General features: G+C 38.3%; 1 protein-coding gene across 1 annotated transcript in view; it reads left to right on the top strand.

Moving 5' to 3' along the window:
* Window positions 1-2,467, top strand: part of SLC5A1 (solute carrier family 5 member 1) — an 82,524-nt gene extending 80,057 nt beyond the window's left edge. Inside the window, exon 15 of the mRNA XM_059140096.1 lies at window positions 1,432-2,467. Within this exon, the coding sequence (XP_058996079.1) occupies window positions 1,432-1,649 (218 nt within the window). The 3' untranslated portion in view covers window positions 1,650-2,467. The remainder of the gene's footprint in view (window positions 1-1,431) is intronic.
* The last annotated feature ends 14,898 nt before the right edge of the window (window positions 2,468-17,365 follow it).

Raw genomic sequence — 17,365 nt, 5'->3', positions numbered from 1 at the left:
AAAACAGATGGAAGGCCCTGGCTCATTAAAGTAAAATAAATTAAGATATCTTGAAGGCTTTTATAGATAATGGTTGTCACCATCTCCATTATCTGAGAAACAGGAGCATGAAGCTGTATCTTCAACCCCATATTGTTATCATCACTGTCATTGTCATCATGATTGATTATGATATGATCATGTCATATTTTAATTATGAATACCTTACTCTAGTGATTAATTTAAGCACCATATCTTACTTGTAAGGTAACACAAATATAATTCTTTCAACTTTACAGATGGGGAAAATGATATATAAAGACTTTCTCAAGGCCACTCAGATAACCACTCATTTCTCCCTTGGGCTGGTCAGTGAGTCCAACTATTGTTATTCCTTCTCCATGATTCTATTTTGGTGGGGTGGCCAAAGTGGAGGGGTACATGGAGACTTACCTCTCTTTTTTTATGTGCATGGGAGAAAAGAGAATAGGACACTATTACTTCTTGACATCTATTACACACTGGGCATTCTCTCATAAAATCTTATAATGAAGAAGGTATTATTTATCCACGTTTTACCTGAACTTGAAAATAAGACAGGTGAATTAGCAAAACCATAAACATGAGTTTTGATTCTGGTATATGTATGTGCTTAATTACTAAGGTTATTTGCAATTCTAAAAGTCTGTGACTCTTAAAGATGGGAGAGTATAGATCAGTCGTCTCTGACTACAGTGTTGAAAACACAGTGGGCTTGATTTCTAGTGAGCTGTAGACCTGGGATTCTATTAATACCACACCTTGGCTCAGAGTAGAGAATAAGTTCCCTTGGTGGGCACCCACTTTGAATGGCAAGACCAGTTAGGTGGTTTGATTCAGCAATATTGTTATGCAACATCAGATCTTAAGCTCTGGAAGTGTTCATTGTTGCTAGCCTGTATCAGGGAGTATTCAGACCAATCATTACCACATGGCTGGATCTGTTGTAAAGATTTGGAACTTTCAGGTGTAGCTTAATATGCTCCTGAGTCATGCAAGTCTCACTGCTTTCCAATGATGTGGTAAACAGATATTTTTATGTGATTCAGAGGTAGATTTTCCATGTTGTTCTATGTCATAGTTTCCCAGCCCATTGTTAACATTTCTTCTCATAGACTATTATTGCCTGGTTGATTCTGACTTTTTAAAATCAAAGTGTATTTGCATTGGTCTGGTAGATATAGGCTTAATTTAGTTGATCATAAAGATATAGAATCCATCTATTATCATCGTCTTATAATTAAGTTCATTCAAATATTTTGTACCATTTCCATCCTTGCAAATAAGAAAATTGGGAAATATCTGCAGATTGCAGATGTTTCCCTTTTGTGGTGTCTTTCCTGAAACCTTTCCTTGTATCTCCTTCTTCTGTATCTAACCATCTTTTTTTTTTTTACCTTTTCCCTGACACAGAAGTTCCTGAGGAGAAAAAAGGATGCTTCAGGCGGGCCTATGACCTATTTTGTGGCTTGGACCAGCAGAAGGGCCCCAAGATGACAAAGGAAGAGGAGGAAGCTATGAAGCTAAAGATGACAGACACCTCTGAGAAGCCTTTGTGGCGAACAGTAGTGAACATCAATGGCATCATCTTGCTGTCTGTGGCTGTTTTCTGCCATGCATTTTTTGCCTGAGCCTTGCCTTCTGTGGCAGGTTGTATTCAGGAAGGCCAGACTTTTTACTCTGCCTTCTTTAGTTCTATTCTGTGGTGTTAAGCTGGTGATAAAACCGTCAGTTGTAAATTTTGCCTTGTTGATAAGTGTGTACAGCTGAAATTACTGGGCTAACTAAAGAAAATCATTAATTTGCTGTTAACTTATGTTTTTGAGGCCAGTGTGGTATCATCAGCTGTTCATATTAGAGCAGCAGAAAGAAAGCCCAACTCAGTCATGTCCAGGAAAATGAGCACCAAGAAAGAAACCCTGCCATGTGTGATGCAAGTTTTTCTCAGGTAGATTCAGAATGTCAGTGTTGTTTGTGATTATTGAATATTATTTTAAGATTGTGATCTCCCTGGCTCATGTTCTTTTCCCTTCATGACCATCTTTTCTTAAGAAAAATATTTACCCTCTCATTATATCCTTGCCAAGTTTTTCCTGGCACAAGAAAAATCAATCTGATAAACAGACGAAATGCATTGAAGCTGAAGATGGGAACTTGATAGGGTCCCTGTCCTGGATGCTTTGCTCTCTGAAGGGAAAGCTTGAGGATGGCAGGACTTACCCCAAATGGAGGAACCCAGGCACCAGCCTTAGGCCAGTATGGAAAGTGCATAATCTTGAGTCAAGGGGATTTTCTGGCTTTCTTTAAAATGTCTGATGTGAGTTCTTTATGTTTGCGATTTCACTTGTCATTTGCTTTGTCTAGAATGTCTTGGGCACTCAGTAATGCTTATGGACCAAAGGAATGATTTGGGCACTTACTTATAAATACTTACTTTATTTTTATGTAAGCCTGGCCCTTGGTTAATCTATGTGTGTGTGTGTCTGCACAAAGTACCCAGTACACAATCTGATGACTTTTATCAATTGGAAGGCATTTTCTAGAGGCCACTCTTCCCCACAGCGTGGATGCTGACAAATGAGCTTACTGATCTATCTCACATAATAGAACAAAGGTACCTCTTAGGGCATCTGTCTTCTCAAAGCAGCCACATTCTCCTGTAACATGGTAACAATTATCCCAAGATTCTCCTCTCCATGAATTCATGTGACCACAGCCTTTCCTTTTTGGGTGTCTTAAGTGGTGATCATCTATTGACCAAAGTTAGGGTAGGTGGTCTCTGTTCTGAGTGGTAACATTGAACATTTTCAGTTGACAGACGTATATTTGTTCAACCTAGGGAGACGTTTTAAAATATAATTGTAATTAATTAATTAAATTCTTTTAGTCCCACCTATGAAATCTCAATTATGTTGTAATATAAATGTTGAAATTAAGAAAAATTTGCATTAGTATTGACCTACTTCAAGCTAGTTTAGGAAAGAGCTGGAATATGAGATTCTGTGTTGCTGAGAGTGCTTTCTAGGCATATAAATGGTTCAACAGACAAAGGGATGGCTTGTTCTTTTAGAAGGTAAGACACTATTTGATACACCCTCCATATTGCCCTTAAGTGAGGCACAGAGGAGGCAAACATGGAGAATTTCATGTGGCTGGCATTACTCAGCAGACTCAGTTTCATGTGAAGTTTGCGGTATTTTTGAGCTTTGAGAAGATAAAGGGAAAGGATTGAAAGCAGGTGGATGAAATGAGCACAAAGTAGATTGTCCTGGATTAAGTTTCTGGCATTGCCAATGATTCATGTGTATATTGTGGTAAATTATTTTACCTCAACTGTGTATTTTTCTCTTTGAAAAATGGGGACCTTGGTGCTTATAGCATCTACCTACCTCCTCTGGATGTGACTAGATCACTTTATAAATGGTATGAAAGATACATACCTGAAAGATGCAAAACAGATGTTATATTAAGCTTCATTTAGTCCCATAAATTAAAATGCATTACTTTAATACTAATAAAAAACATTAAAAATGTAACATCCGGGTTTCCTGTTTTCTAGATATTCTAAGTACTGACCATGCATGTGGTAAGCTTTAGTTGGCACAAGATGTGGATTAGGAAATAGGAGCCCAAAAAAGGTGAGAATGGAGTCTGGCAAATTGAATAAAAGGTAGCAAAGGAGATGATGTCAACCTCAAGTTCTCTAGTAAATATGAGGTAATTCTACTTTCAATGCATAATGTCTTTTTAGGACAGACTAAGTTGTTTGGGTGACCAGGGGCCAGTAAGAAGTACAGAGGAAGTATAAAGGAGTACAAAGAAGAGCTACTTTTTCCCCCCTGAAATGGAAGATGGGTATAGAACTGAAAAATCAACAAATCCAAAAGGAAATCAAAGAGAAGAGCAGCAATTCTAGAAACTGAAAACCAACCACTTTCTGAAAGGTAGAATGTGCAGAGAAGCGAATCCAAAGCAATGGGAAGATAGACTGGCTGCCAGCAAGTAGTGGAACAATGGAACACAAAATCAGAAGTTTTAAAAGTCTGCTCCACTGGGGGACATTGCTCCAGAGGCTAAGCAGGGGTGGAGCTCTTGTGGGGACAGCATGGTCTCAGGTCCTGTGGGGTCACAGAAGGGTTGGGCATGTCTTAGTGTAGCAGAACTCACAGGTATTAGAGAGGGGAAGCTGACTACAGAGATGGAACCAAGGAGTGAGCTCTCAGCTTGGAGTTACCTTAAACTGTGATCCGTGGCACAGTCAGTCCACTGCTCTTTGTGGCAGATCTGGGGAGACCTCCCTGGAAGAGCAGAGCAGCAGAAATCTCCAGGGCTTGGGGACTCCAAACAGGCTGTTTGCCAGAGACAGAAACGCTCGGTCACAGGCTGGGTGAGTTTGGAGTGTGTCCAGAGACTAGGGAGAGGCATGTGATTGAGTGCTTTTCTCTGAGACTGTGCTGAGGAGTGAGGCCCTAGCTCTTGGCTCCTCTCGGCCAGAGATTAGGAGGCCGTCATTTTCATTCCTGTCCTCCAGAGCTCTACAGAAAATGTTCAGGGAACAGAAGCTCCCGAGAGTGAACCCAAGCAGATTACTTAGCCCAGTCCCGGGCAAGGGTGGTATAATTCTGCCTTGGGCAAAGACACTTGATAATCACTATAACAGGCCTCTCCCCCAGAAGATCAGCAAGAACATCCAGCCAAGACCAAGCTCACTGTTCAAGGACAAGAGTGGAATTCCAGAGGAGGGGAGAGCAAAGCATGGAATGCATGGCTTTTCCCCCATGATTTTTTAGTATTGCAAAGTAAATTTAATTTTTTAATTTTTTTATTCTTTTAATTTTTATTTTAAAAAATTTAAAAAATTTTTTAATTAAAAATTTTTTGAACTTCTACTCTATCCTCTTTTAACTTTTTAAAACTAGCTTATTGTAAAAATAACTTTCTTCCAGTCCCATCCATGTTGCTACAAAAGTTGGGTATTCATCCTTTCTGATGGAGGCATAATACTCCATACTGTATATGGACTAGAAGAGATTATGCTGAGTGAAATAAGTCAAGCAGAGAGAGTAAATTATCATATGGTTTCACTTATTTGTGGAGCATAACAAATAGCATGGAGGACAAGGGGAGTTAGAGAGGAGAAGGGAGTTGAGGGAAATTGGAAGGGGAGGTGAACCATGAGAGACTATGGACTCTGAAAAACAATCTGAGGGGTCTGAAGGGGTAGGGGGGTGGGAGGTTGGGGGAACCAGGTGGTGGGTATCAGAGAGGGCACAGATTTCATGGAGCACTGGGTGTGATGCAAAAACAATGAATATTGTTATGCTGAAAATAAATAAATTAAAAATAAATAAAGAAAGAAAGAAAAAGAAAGAAAGAGAAAATTAAAAAAAGAATAACTTTCTTAAAAATCTTTTTGAAACTTTATTATTATAGTCATATTTCATCCTTTATTGTATCTAACTTTCTCTTTGTATACATATAGGGTTTTTCTTCTAAAAGATTTTGGGATACAACTTCTTTTCATTGATCAAAATATACTCTAAATCTAGCATAGGGCTTTGTTCTAGTTTTCAGCCTGAGCAAATTCTCTCCACTTTCTTTTTCTTTCTTTTCCCAACCAACTTATCTTATCAACTCCTTTTTTAGAATTTATTTTTAAAAAATTTTTTATAAACATATAATGTATTTTATTCCCCAGGGGTACTGATCTGTGAATCGTCAGGTTTACACACTTCACAGCACTCACTGTAGCATATACCCTTCCCAATGTCCATAACCCCACCCCCCTGTTTTGACCCCAATCCCCCCAGCAACCCTCAGTTTGTACTGTGAGATTAAGAGTCTCTTATGGTTTGTCTCCCTCCTGATCCCATCTTGTTTCATTTATTCTTCTCCTACCCCCCTAACTCCCCACATTGCATCTCCACTTCCTCATATCAGGGAGATCATATGATAGTTGTCTTTCTCTGATTTACTTATTTCACTAAGCATGATACCTTCTAGTTCCACCCATGTTGTCACAAATGGCAAGATTTCATTTATTTTGATGGCTGCATAGTATTACATTGTATATATATACCACTTCTTCTTTATCCATTCATCTGTTGATGGACATCTAGGTTATTCCATAGTTTGGCCATTGTAGACATTGCTGCTATAAACATTCGGGTGCATCTGCCCCTTCGGATCACTACATTTGTATCTTTAGGGTAAATACCCAGTAGTGCAATTGCTGGGTCATAGGGTAGTTCTATTTTCAAGTTTTTGAGGAACCTCCATACTGTTCTCCAGAGTATTTCCACCAGCTTACATTCCCACCAACAGTGTAGGAGTGTTCGCATTCTCCACATCCTCGCCAGCATCTGTCATTTCCTGATTTGTTAATTTTAGCCATTCTGACTGGTGTGAGGTGGTATCTCATTGTGGTTTTGATTTGTATTTCTCTGATGCTGAGTGATGTGGAGCACTTTTTCATGTGTCTGTTGGCGATCTGGATGTCTTCTTTGCAGAAATGTCTGTTCATGTCCTCTGCCCATTTCTTGATTGGATTATTTGTTCTTTGGGTGTTGAGTTTGCTAAGTTCTTTACAGATTTTGGACACTAGTCCTTTATCTGATATGTCGTTTGCAAATATCTTCTCCCATTCTGTCAGTTGTCTTTTGGTTCTGTTAACTGTTTCCTTTGCTATGCAAAAGCTTTTGATCTTGATGAAGTCCCAATAGTTCATTTTTGTCCTTGCTTCCCTTGCCTTTGGTGATGTTCCTAGGAAGAAGTTGCTGAGGCTGAGGTCGAAGAGGTTGCTGCCTGTGTTCTCCTCAAGGATTTTGATGGATTCCTTTCGCACATTGAGGTCCTTCATCCATTTTGAGTCTATTTTCATGTTTGGTATAAGGAAATGGTTTGATTTCTTTTTCTGCATGTGGCTGTCCAATTTTCCCAACACCATTTATTGAAAAGGCTGTCTTTTTTTCCACTGAACATTCTTTCCTGCTTTGTTGGAGATTAGTTGACTATAGAGTTGAGGGTCTATTTCTGGGCTCTCTATTCTGTTCCATTGATCTATGTGTTTTTGTGCCAGACCATACTGTCTTGATGATGAGAGCTTTGTAATAGAGCTTGAAGTCTGGAATTGTGATGCCACCAACTTTGGCTTTCTTTTTCAATATTCCTTTGGCTATTCAAGGTCTTTTCTGGTTTCATATAAATTTTAGGATAATTTGTTCCATTTCTTTGAAAAAAGTGGATGGGATTTTGATAGGGATTGCATTAAACATGTAGATTGCTTTAGGTAGCATAGATAATTTCACAATATTTGTTTTTCCAATCCAAAAGCATGGAACATTTTTCCATTTCTTTGTGTCTCCCTCAATTTCTTTCATGAGTACTTTATAGTTTTCTGAGTTTAGATTCTTTGCCTTTGGTTAGGTTTATTCCTAGGTATCTTATGGTTTTGCGTGCAATTGTAAATGGGATTGACTCCCTAATTTCTCTTTCTTCTGTCTTGTTGGTGTAAAGAAATGCAACTGACTTCTGTGCATTGATTTTATATCCTGACACTTTACTGAATTCCTGTACAAGTTCTAGCAGCTTTTGGAGTGGAGTCTTTTGGGTTTTCCACATATAGTATCTTATCATCTGCAAAGACTGATAGTTTGACTTATCCTTTGCCGATTTGGATGCCTTTAATTTCTTTTTGTTGTCTGATTGCTGAGGCTAAGACTTCTAGTACTATGTTGAATAGCAGGGGTGATAATGGACATCCCTGCTGTGTTCCTGACCTTAGCGGAAAAACTCTCGGGACACCTGGGTGGCTCAGTTGGTTAAGCCACTGCCTTCGGCTCAGGTCATGATCCTAGGGTCCTGGGATCGAGTCCCGCATCGGGCTCCTTGCTCAGTGGGGAGCCTGCTTCTCTCTCTGCCTCTGCCTGCCGCTCTGCCTGCTTGTGTTCTCCCACACTCACTCTCTCTCTCTGATAAATAAATAAAATCTAAAAAAAAAAAAAAAGAAAGAAAGAAAAACTCTCAGTTTTTCTTCATTGAAAAGATATTCGCTGTGGGTTTTTCATAGATGGCTTTGATGATATTGACGTATGTGCCCTCTATCCCTACACTTTGAAGAGCTTTGATCAGGAAGGGATGCTGTACTTTGTCAAATGCTTTTTCAGCATCTATTGAGAGTATCATGTGGTTCTTGTTCTTTCTTTTATTAATGTGTTGTATCACATTGATTGATTTGTGGATGTTGAACCAACCTTGCAGCCCTGGAATAAATCGCACTTGGTGGTGGTGAATAATCCTTTTAATGTACTGTTGAATCCTATTGGTTAGCATTTTGGTGAGAATTTTCACATCTGTGTTCATTAAGGATATTGGTCTCTAATTCTCCTTTTTGATGGGATCCTTGTCTGGTTTTGGGATCAAGGTGATGCTGGCCTCATAAAATGAGTTTGGAAGTTTTCCTTCCATTTCTATTTTTTGGAACAGTTTCAGGAGAATAGGAATTAGTTCTTCTTTAAATGTTTGGTAGAATTACCCTGGGAAGTCATCTGGCCCTGGGGTCTTATTTGGGAGATATTTTTGATGACTGCTTCAACCTCCTTGCTGGTTAAGGGCCTGTTCAGGTTTTCTATTTCTTCCTGGTTCAGTTTTGGTAGTTTATATGTCTCTAGGAGTGCATCCATTTCTTCCAGATTCTCAAATTTGTTTGCGTAGAGTTGCTCATAGTATGTTCTTATAATTGTTTGTATTTCTTTGGTGTTAGTTGTGATCTCTCCTCTTTCATTCATGATTTTATTTATTTGGGTCCTTTCTCTTTTCTTTTTGAAAAGTCTGGCCAGGGGTTTATCAATCTTATTAATTCTTTCAAAGCACTAGCTCCTAGTTTCATTGATTTGTTCTATTGTTTTTGTTTGTTTGTTTGTTTCTATTTCATTGATTTCTGCTCTGATCTTTACTATTTCTCTTCTCCTGCTGGGTTTAGGTTTTATTTGCTGTTCTTTCTCCAGCTCTTTTAGGTGTAGGGTTAGGAACCAACCCTTCTTGGTTCTTGAGAAAGGCTTGTATCGCTATATATTTTCCTCTCAGGACTGCCTTTGCTGTGCCCCACAGATTTTGAACAGTTGTGCTTTCATTATCATTTGTTCCCATGAATTTCTTCAATTCTTCTTTAATTTCCTGGTTGACCCATTCATTCTCTAGAAGGATGCTCTTGAGTCTCCATGTACTTGGTTTCTTTCCAAATTTCCTCTTGTGATTGAGTTCTAGCTTGAGAGCATTGTGGTCTGAAAATATGCAGGGAACGATCCCAATCTTTTGATACTGGTTGAGACCTGATTTATGACCCAGGATGTGATCTATTCTGGAGAATGTTCCATGTGCACTAGAGAAGAATGTGTATTCTGTTGCTTTGGGATGGAATGTTCTGAATATATCTTCCATGTCCATCTGGTCCAGTGTGTCATTTAAGGCCTTTATTTCCTTGTTGATCTTTTGCTTGGATGATCTGTCCATTTCAGTGAGGGGAGTGTTAAACTCCTCTACTATTATTGTATTATTGTGGATGTATTTCTTTGATTTTGTTATTAACTGGTTTATATACTTGGCTGTTCCATGTTAGGAGCATACATATTTAAAATTGTTATATCTTCTTGTTGGAAAGACCCTTTGAGTACGATATAGTGTCTCTTCTCTTCTCTTCTCTTCTCTTCTCTTCTCTTATTATAGTCTTTGGCTTAAAATCTAATTTATCTGATAGAAGGATTGCCACCCCAGCTTTCTTTTGATGGCCATTAGCATGATAAATTGTTTTCCACCCCCTCACTTTAAATCTGGAGGCATCTTTTGGTCTAAAATGAGTTTCTTGTAGACAGCATATTCATTGGTTTTGTCTTTTATCCATTCTGATAACCTGTGTCTTTAGGTAACTATTGAGAGATTTGAATTTAGTGCCATCATATTGCCTGTAAGGTGACTGTTACTGTATATTGTCTCTGTTCCTTTCTGGTCTGCTACTTTTTGGCTCTCTCTTTGTTTAGAGGACCAATTTCAATATTTCCTGTAGAGCTGGTTTGGTGTTTACAAATTCTTTTAGTTTTTGTTTGTCCTGGAAGCTTTTTATCTCTCCTTCTATTTTCAATGATAGGCTAGCTGGATATAGTATTCTTGGCTGAAAATTTTTCTCATTCAGAGCTCTAAATATATTATTCCAGTTCTTTCTGACCTGCCAGGTCTCTGGATAAGTCTGCTGCCAATCTACTATTTTTACCATTGTATGTTACAGACTTCTTGTCCCAGACTGCTTTCAGGATTTTCTCTTTGTCACTAAGACTGTAAATTTTACCATTAGATGATGGGCTGTGGACCTATTCTTATTGATTTTGAGAGGATTTCTCTGCATCTCCTGGAATTTGATGCTTGTTTCCTTTGCCATATTGGGGGAATTCTCTACAATAATTCTCTCCAATATACCTTCTGCCCTCCTCTCTCTTTTTTTCTGGAATCCCCATTATTCTAATGTTGTTTCATTTTATGGTATCACTTATCTTTCTAATTCTTCCCTTGTGGTCCAGTAGTTGTTTGTCTCTCTTTTGCTTATCTTCTATATTCTCTGTCATGTTGTCTTCTATATCACTAATTCTCTCTTTTGCTTCATTGATTCTAGCAATAAGGGACTTAGTTTTTTATTGCACCCCATTAATACCTTTTTTTAAAATTTCAGCTTGGTTAGATTTTAGTCCTTTTATTTCTCCAGAAAGGGCTTTTATTTCTCCAGACAGCATTTCTCTAATATCTTCCATGCCTTTTTCAAGCCCAGCTAGCACCTTGAGAATTGTCATTCTGAGCTCTATATCTGACATATTATCAATGTCCATATTTATTAGGTGCCTAGCCTTTGGTATTGCCTCTTGTTCTTTTTTTTTGTGGTGAGTTTTTCAGCCTTGTCATTTTATGCAGATAAGAATATATGAACGAGAGAATAAAATACTGAATGGGTGGGAAAGACCCCAGAAAAATGTGTTAACCAAATCAGAAGAGACCCTAAACTGTGGGGAGAAGAAATGGGATACAAAGAACTTCAAATTTTTTTTTAAAAAAATTAAAAAACAAAACAAATATATATATATATATATATATATATATATATATATATATATATATATGACTAGTGAATAGAACAGAGCTGCCCACTTGATTTTGGCTGTATTTTGGCCTCTTAGAAGAAACTACCTCCCACGATTTAAATATATATATATATATATATATATATATATATATATATGAGTAAACATAATGAAGGGATGGAATATGACTGTAAAGATAAAAATTTTAAAAAATTCTTAAAAAGGAGGGGTAGGAGTCAAGATGGCAGAGAAGTAGCAGGCTGAGACTACATCAGGTAGCAGGTGATCACCTACATAGCTTATCAAACCATTGCAAACACCTACAAATCCAACGAGAGATCGAAGAGAAGAAGAACAGCAATTCTAGAAACAGAAAATTGACCACTTTCTGAAAGGTAGGACTGGTGGAGAAGTGAATTCAAAACGCCAGGAGGATAGACCACAGGGGGAGGGGCCTGCTTCTGACAAACAGCGGAGCAAAGGAATACAAAATCAGGACTTTTGAAAGTCTGCTCCACTGAGGGACAAAGCTCCAGAGGCTAAACCAGGGTGAAGCCCACGTGGGGCCAGCATGGCCCTAGGTCCCGCAGGGTCACAGAAGGATCAGGGGTGTCTGAGAGTCGCAGACCTCACAGGTATTACACCAGGGAAGCTGGCTACCAAGACAGAGCTGAGGAGTGAGCTCTCAGCTCGGGGTTACCTTGAACCGGTCGCAAGCTGGGTGAGCTTGTAGCACAGCCAGAGGCCAGGGAGACGGGAGTGATTGGGTTCTTTTCTCTGAGGGTGCACTGAGGAGTGGGGCACCAAGCTCTGCTCCTCCAGGTCAGAGACTTGGAGGCCGCCATTTTCATTCCCATCCTCCAGAACTCTACGGAAAGTGTTCAGGGAACAAAAGCTCCTGAAAGCACATCTGAGCAGATTACTTAGCCTGGCCCCTGGGAAGGGTGGTGCAATTCCACCTTGGGCAAAGACACTTGAGAATCACTACAACAGGTCCCTCCTCCCAGAAGAGCAACAAGAAATCCTGCCAAGACCAAGTTCACCTACCAAGGAGAGCAGCAGAATTCCAGTGGAGGAGAAAGCAAAGCACAGAACTCATGGCTTTCTCCCCATGATTCTTTAGTCTTGTGGTTAATTTAATTTTTTAAAATTTTATTTTTTTTCTTCTGCTTAGTTTTTTAAACTTTTACCCTTTTCTTTTTTAATGTTTTTTAACTAGTTTATCTAATATATTTTTTCCTTTTTTATATTTTTTCTTTCTTTGTTTTCTTTTTAAAAATTTTTTTTATGAACTTCTTTTTCTCCCCTTTCTCCCTCCCATGATTTGGGGTCTCTTCTGATTTGGTTAAAGCACATTTTCCTGGAGTCTTTGCCACCCTTTCAGTATTTTATTTGCTCCTTCATATACTCTTATCTGGACAAAATGACAAGGCAGAAAAACTCATCACAAAAAAAAGAACAAGAGGCAGTACCAAAGGCTAGGTACCTAATCAATACAGACATTGATAATATGTCAGATATAGGGTGCAGAATGACGATTCTCAAGGTTCTAGCCAGGCTTGAAAAAGGCATGGAAGATATTAGAGAAAACCTCTCAGGAGAGACAAAAGCTCTTTCTGGAGATATAAAAGAACTAAAATCTAACCAAGTTGAAATCAAAAGTTATTAATGAAGTGCAATAAAAAATGGAGGCTCTCACTGCTAGGATAAATGAGGCAGAAGAAAGAATTAGTGATATAGAAGACCAAATCACAGAGAATAAAGAAGCTGAGAAAAAGAGGGACAAACAGCTACTGGACCATGAGGGGAGAATTTGACAGATAAGTGACACCATAAGATGAAACAACATTAGAATAACTGGGATTCCAGAAGAAGAAGAAAGAGAGAGGGGAGCAGAAGGTATATTGGAGAGAATTATTATAGAGAATTTTCCTAATATGGCAAAGAGAACAAGCATCAAAATCCAGGGGTGCAGAGAACCCCCTCAAAATCAATAAGAATAGGTCCACACCCCATCACCTAATAGTAAAATTCACAAGTCTTAGTGACAAAGAGAAAATCCTGAAAGGAGCCTGGGACAAGAACATTCAATGGTAAAAATATTAGATTGGCAGTAGATTTATACACAGAGACCTGTCAGGCCAGAAAGAACTGGCATGATATATTCAGAACACTAAACAAGAAAAACATGCAGCCAAGAATACTATATCCAGCTAGGCTATCATTGAAAATAGAAGGAGAGATAAAAAGCTTCCAGGACAAACAAAAACTAAAAGAACTTGTAAACAACAAACCAGCCCAACAGGAAATATTGAAAGGGGTCCTTTAAGCAAAGAGAGAGCTGAAAAGTAGTAGATCAGAAAGGAACAGAGACAATATACATAACAGTCACCTTACAGGCAATATGATGGCACTAAATTCAAATCTCTCAATAGTTACCCTGAATGTACATGGGCTAAATGTCCAAATCAAAAGACACAGGGATGTCAGAATGGATAAAAAAACAAAACCCCTCAATATGCTATCTACAAGAAACTCATTTTAGACCCAAAGACACCTCCAGATTTAAAGTGAGGGGGTGGAAAACAATTTACCATGCTAATGGACAACAGAAAGAGATCAACTAGATTTTAAGCCAAAGACTATAATAAGAGATGAGGAAGGACACTATATCATACTCAAGGGTCTGTCCAACAAGAAGATCTAACATTTTAAATATCTATGCCCACAAAATGGGAGCAGCCAACTATATAAACCAATTAATAACAAAATCAAAGAAACACAATGACAATAATATAATAATAGTAGGGGACTTTCACAACCCTCTCACAGAAAAGGACAGATCATCTAAGCAAAATTTCAACTAGGAAATAAAGGCTTTAAGTGAAACACTGAACCAAGTAGACATCACAGATCTATTCATAATATTCCATCCCAAAGCACAGAATACACATTCTTCTCTAGTGCACATGGAACATTCTCCAGAATAGATCACATCCTGGGTCATAAATCAGGTCTCAACCAGTATCAAAAGATTGGGATCGTTCCCTGCATATTTTCAGACCACAATGCTCTCAAGCTAGAACTCAATCACAAGAGGAAATTTGGAAAGAAACCAAGTACATGGAGACTCAAGAGCATCCTTCTAGAGAATGAATGGGTCAACCAGGAAATTAAAGAAGAATTGAAGAAATTCATGGGAACAAATGATAATGAAAGCACAACTGTTCAAAATCTGTGGGGCACAGCAAAGGCAGTCCTGAGAGGAAAATATATAGCAATACAAGCCTTTCTCAAGAACCAAGAAGGGTTGGTTCCTAACCCTACACCTAAAAGAGCTGGAGAAAGAACAGCAAATAAAACCTAAACCCAGCAGGAGAAGAGAAATAGTAAAGATCAGAGCAGAAATCAATGAAATAGAAACAAACAAACAAACAAAAACAATAGAACAAATCAATGAAACTAGGAGCTAGTGCTTTGAAAGAATTAATAAGATTGATAAACCCCTGGCCAGACTTTTCAAAAAGAAAAGAGAAAGGACCCAAATAAATAAAATCATGAATGAAAGAGGAGAGATCACAACTAACACCAAAGAAATACAAACAATTATAAGAACATACTATGAGCAACTCTACGCAAACAAATTTGAGAATCTGGAAGAAATGGATGCACTCCTAGAGACATATAAACTACCAAAACTGAACCAGGAAGAAATAGAAAACCTGAACAGGCCCTTAACCAGCAAGGAGGTTGAAGCAGTCATCAAAAATATCTCCCAAATAAGACCCCAGGGCCAGATGACTTCCCAGGGTAATTCTACCAAACATTTAAAGAAGAACTAATTCCTATTCTCCTGAAACTGTTCCAAAAAATAGAAATGGAAGGAAAACTTCCAAACTCATTTTATGAGGCCAGCATCACCTTGATCCCAAAACCAGACAAGGATCCCATCAAAAAGGAGAATTAGAGACCAATATCCTTAATGAACACAGATGTGAAAATTCTCACCAAAATGCTAACCAATAGGATTCAACAGTACATTAAAAGGATTATTCACCACCACCAAGTGCGATTTATTCCAGGGCTGCAAGGTTGGTTCAACATCCACAAATCAATCAATGTGATACAACACATTAATAAAAGAAAGAACAAGAACCACATGATACTCTCAATAGATGCTGAAAAAGCATTTGACAAAGTACAGCATCCCTTCCTGATCAAAGCTCTTCAAAGTGTAGGGATAGAGGGCACATACGTCAATATCATCAAAGCCATCTATGAAAAACCCACAGCGAATATCTTTTCAATGAAGAAAAACTGAGAGTTTTTCTTTCTTTCTTTTTTTTTTTTTTTAGATTTTATTTATTTATCAGAGAGAGAGAGTGAGTGTGGGAGAACACAAGCAGGCAGAGCGGCAGGCAGAGGCAGAGAGAGAAGCAGGCTCCCCACTGAGCAAGGAGCCCGATGCGGGACTCGATCCCAGGACCCTAGGATCATGACCTGAGCCGAAGGCAGTGGCTTAACCAACTGAGCCACCCAGGTGTCCCGAGAGTTTTTCCGCTAAGGTCAGGAACACAGCAGGGATGTCCATTATCACCCCTGCTATTCAACATAGTACTAGAAGTCTTAGCCTCAGCAATCAGACAACAAAAAGAAATTAAAGGCATCCAAATCGGCAAAGGATAAGTCAAACTATCAGTCTTTGCAGATGATAAGATACTATATGTGGAAAACCCAAAAGACTCCACTCCAAAAGCTGCTAGAACTTGTACAGGAATTCAGTAAAGTGTCAGGATATAAAATCAATGCACAGAAGTCAGTTGCATTTCTTTACACCAACAAGACAGAAGAAAGAGAAATTAGGGAGTCAATCCCATTTACAATTGCACGCAAAACCATAAGATACCTAGGAATAAACCTAACCAAAGGCAAAGAATCTAAACTCAGAAAACTATAAAGTACTCATGAAAGAAATTGAGGGAGACACAAAGAAATGGAAAAATGTTCCATGCTTTTGGATTGGAAAAACAAATATTGTGAAATTATCTATGCTACCTAAAGCAATCTACATGTTTAATGCAATCCCTATCAAAATCCCATCCACTTTTTTCAAAGAAATGGAACAAATTATCCTAAAATTTATATGAAACCAGAAAAGACCTTGAATAGCCAAAGGAATATTGAAAAAGAAAGCCAAAGTTGGTGGCATCACAATTCCAGACTTCAAGCTCTATTACAAAGCTCTCATCATCAAGACAGTATGGTCTGGCACAAAAACACATAGATCAATGGAACAGAATAGAGAGCCCAGAAATAGACCCTCAACTCTATAGTCAACTAATCTTCAACAAAGCAGGAAAGAATGTTCAGTGGAAAAAATACAGCCCCTTCAACAAATGGTGTTGGGAAAATTGGACAACCACATGCAGAAAAATGAAACTGGACCATTTCCTAAACCACACATGAAAATAGACTCAAAATGGATGAAGGACCTCAATGTGAAAAAGGAATCCTTCAAAATCCTTGAGGAGTACTCAGGCAGCAACCTCTTGGACATTGGGGAAGGTTTGTGCTATGGTGAGTGCTGTGAAGTGTGTAAACCTGGAAATTTGCAGATCTGTACCCATGGGGCTAATAATACATTATATGTTAATTTAAAAACTATTAAAATAAAAAACCTTCCAACAAAGAAACATTCAGAATCAAATGGCTTTCGGGTGAATTTTACCAAACATTTAAAGAAGAGTTAATGGCAATTCTCAAACTCTTACAAGAAATTGAAAAGGAGGGAACACTCCTACTTATAAAGCCAGCATCACCCTGTTGCCAAAGCTAAATGAAGATACCATGAGAAATGAAGACTACAGGCCAACATCCCTGATGAATATAGGTTCAAATATTGTCAGCAAAATACTAGTAAACTGAATTCAATAGTACATTAAAAGGATGGTGTCCATGGTCTAGTCGGATTTATCCCTGGGTGCTAGGATAGTTCAACATACATGACAAAAAAATGTGATATATTACATTAATGGGATGAAGAGAAAATCGTATGATCATCTCTCTCTATATATAAAATGCATTTAACAACATTCAACATTCCTTCATGACAAAATCTCAGTAAATTAGGTATAAAGGACCATATATGACAAACTCACAGGTAACATCATACTACTCAGTGGTGAAAGTCTGAAGCTTTTCCTTTAAGATCAGGGAGAAAATAGTGT

Source organism: Mustela lutreola, chromosome 11, assembly GCF_030435805.1.
Source record: "Mustela lutreola isolate mMusLut2 chromosome 11, mMusLut2.pri, whole genome shotgun sequence".
Classification (NCBI taxonomy): Eukaryota; Metazoa; Chordata; class Mammalia; order Carnivora; family Mustelidae; genus Mustela; species Mustela lutreola.
The sequence above is the reverse complement of the archived record's forward strand: the minus strand, read 5'-3'. Positions and strand labels throughout refer to the sequence as shown.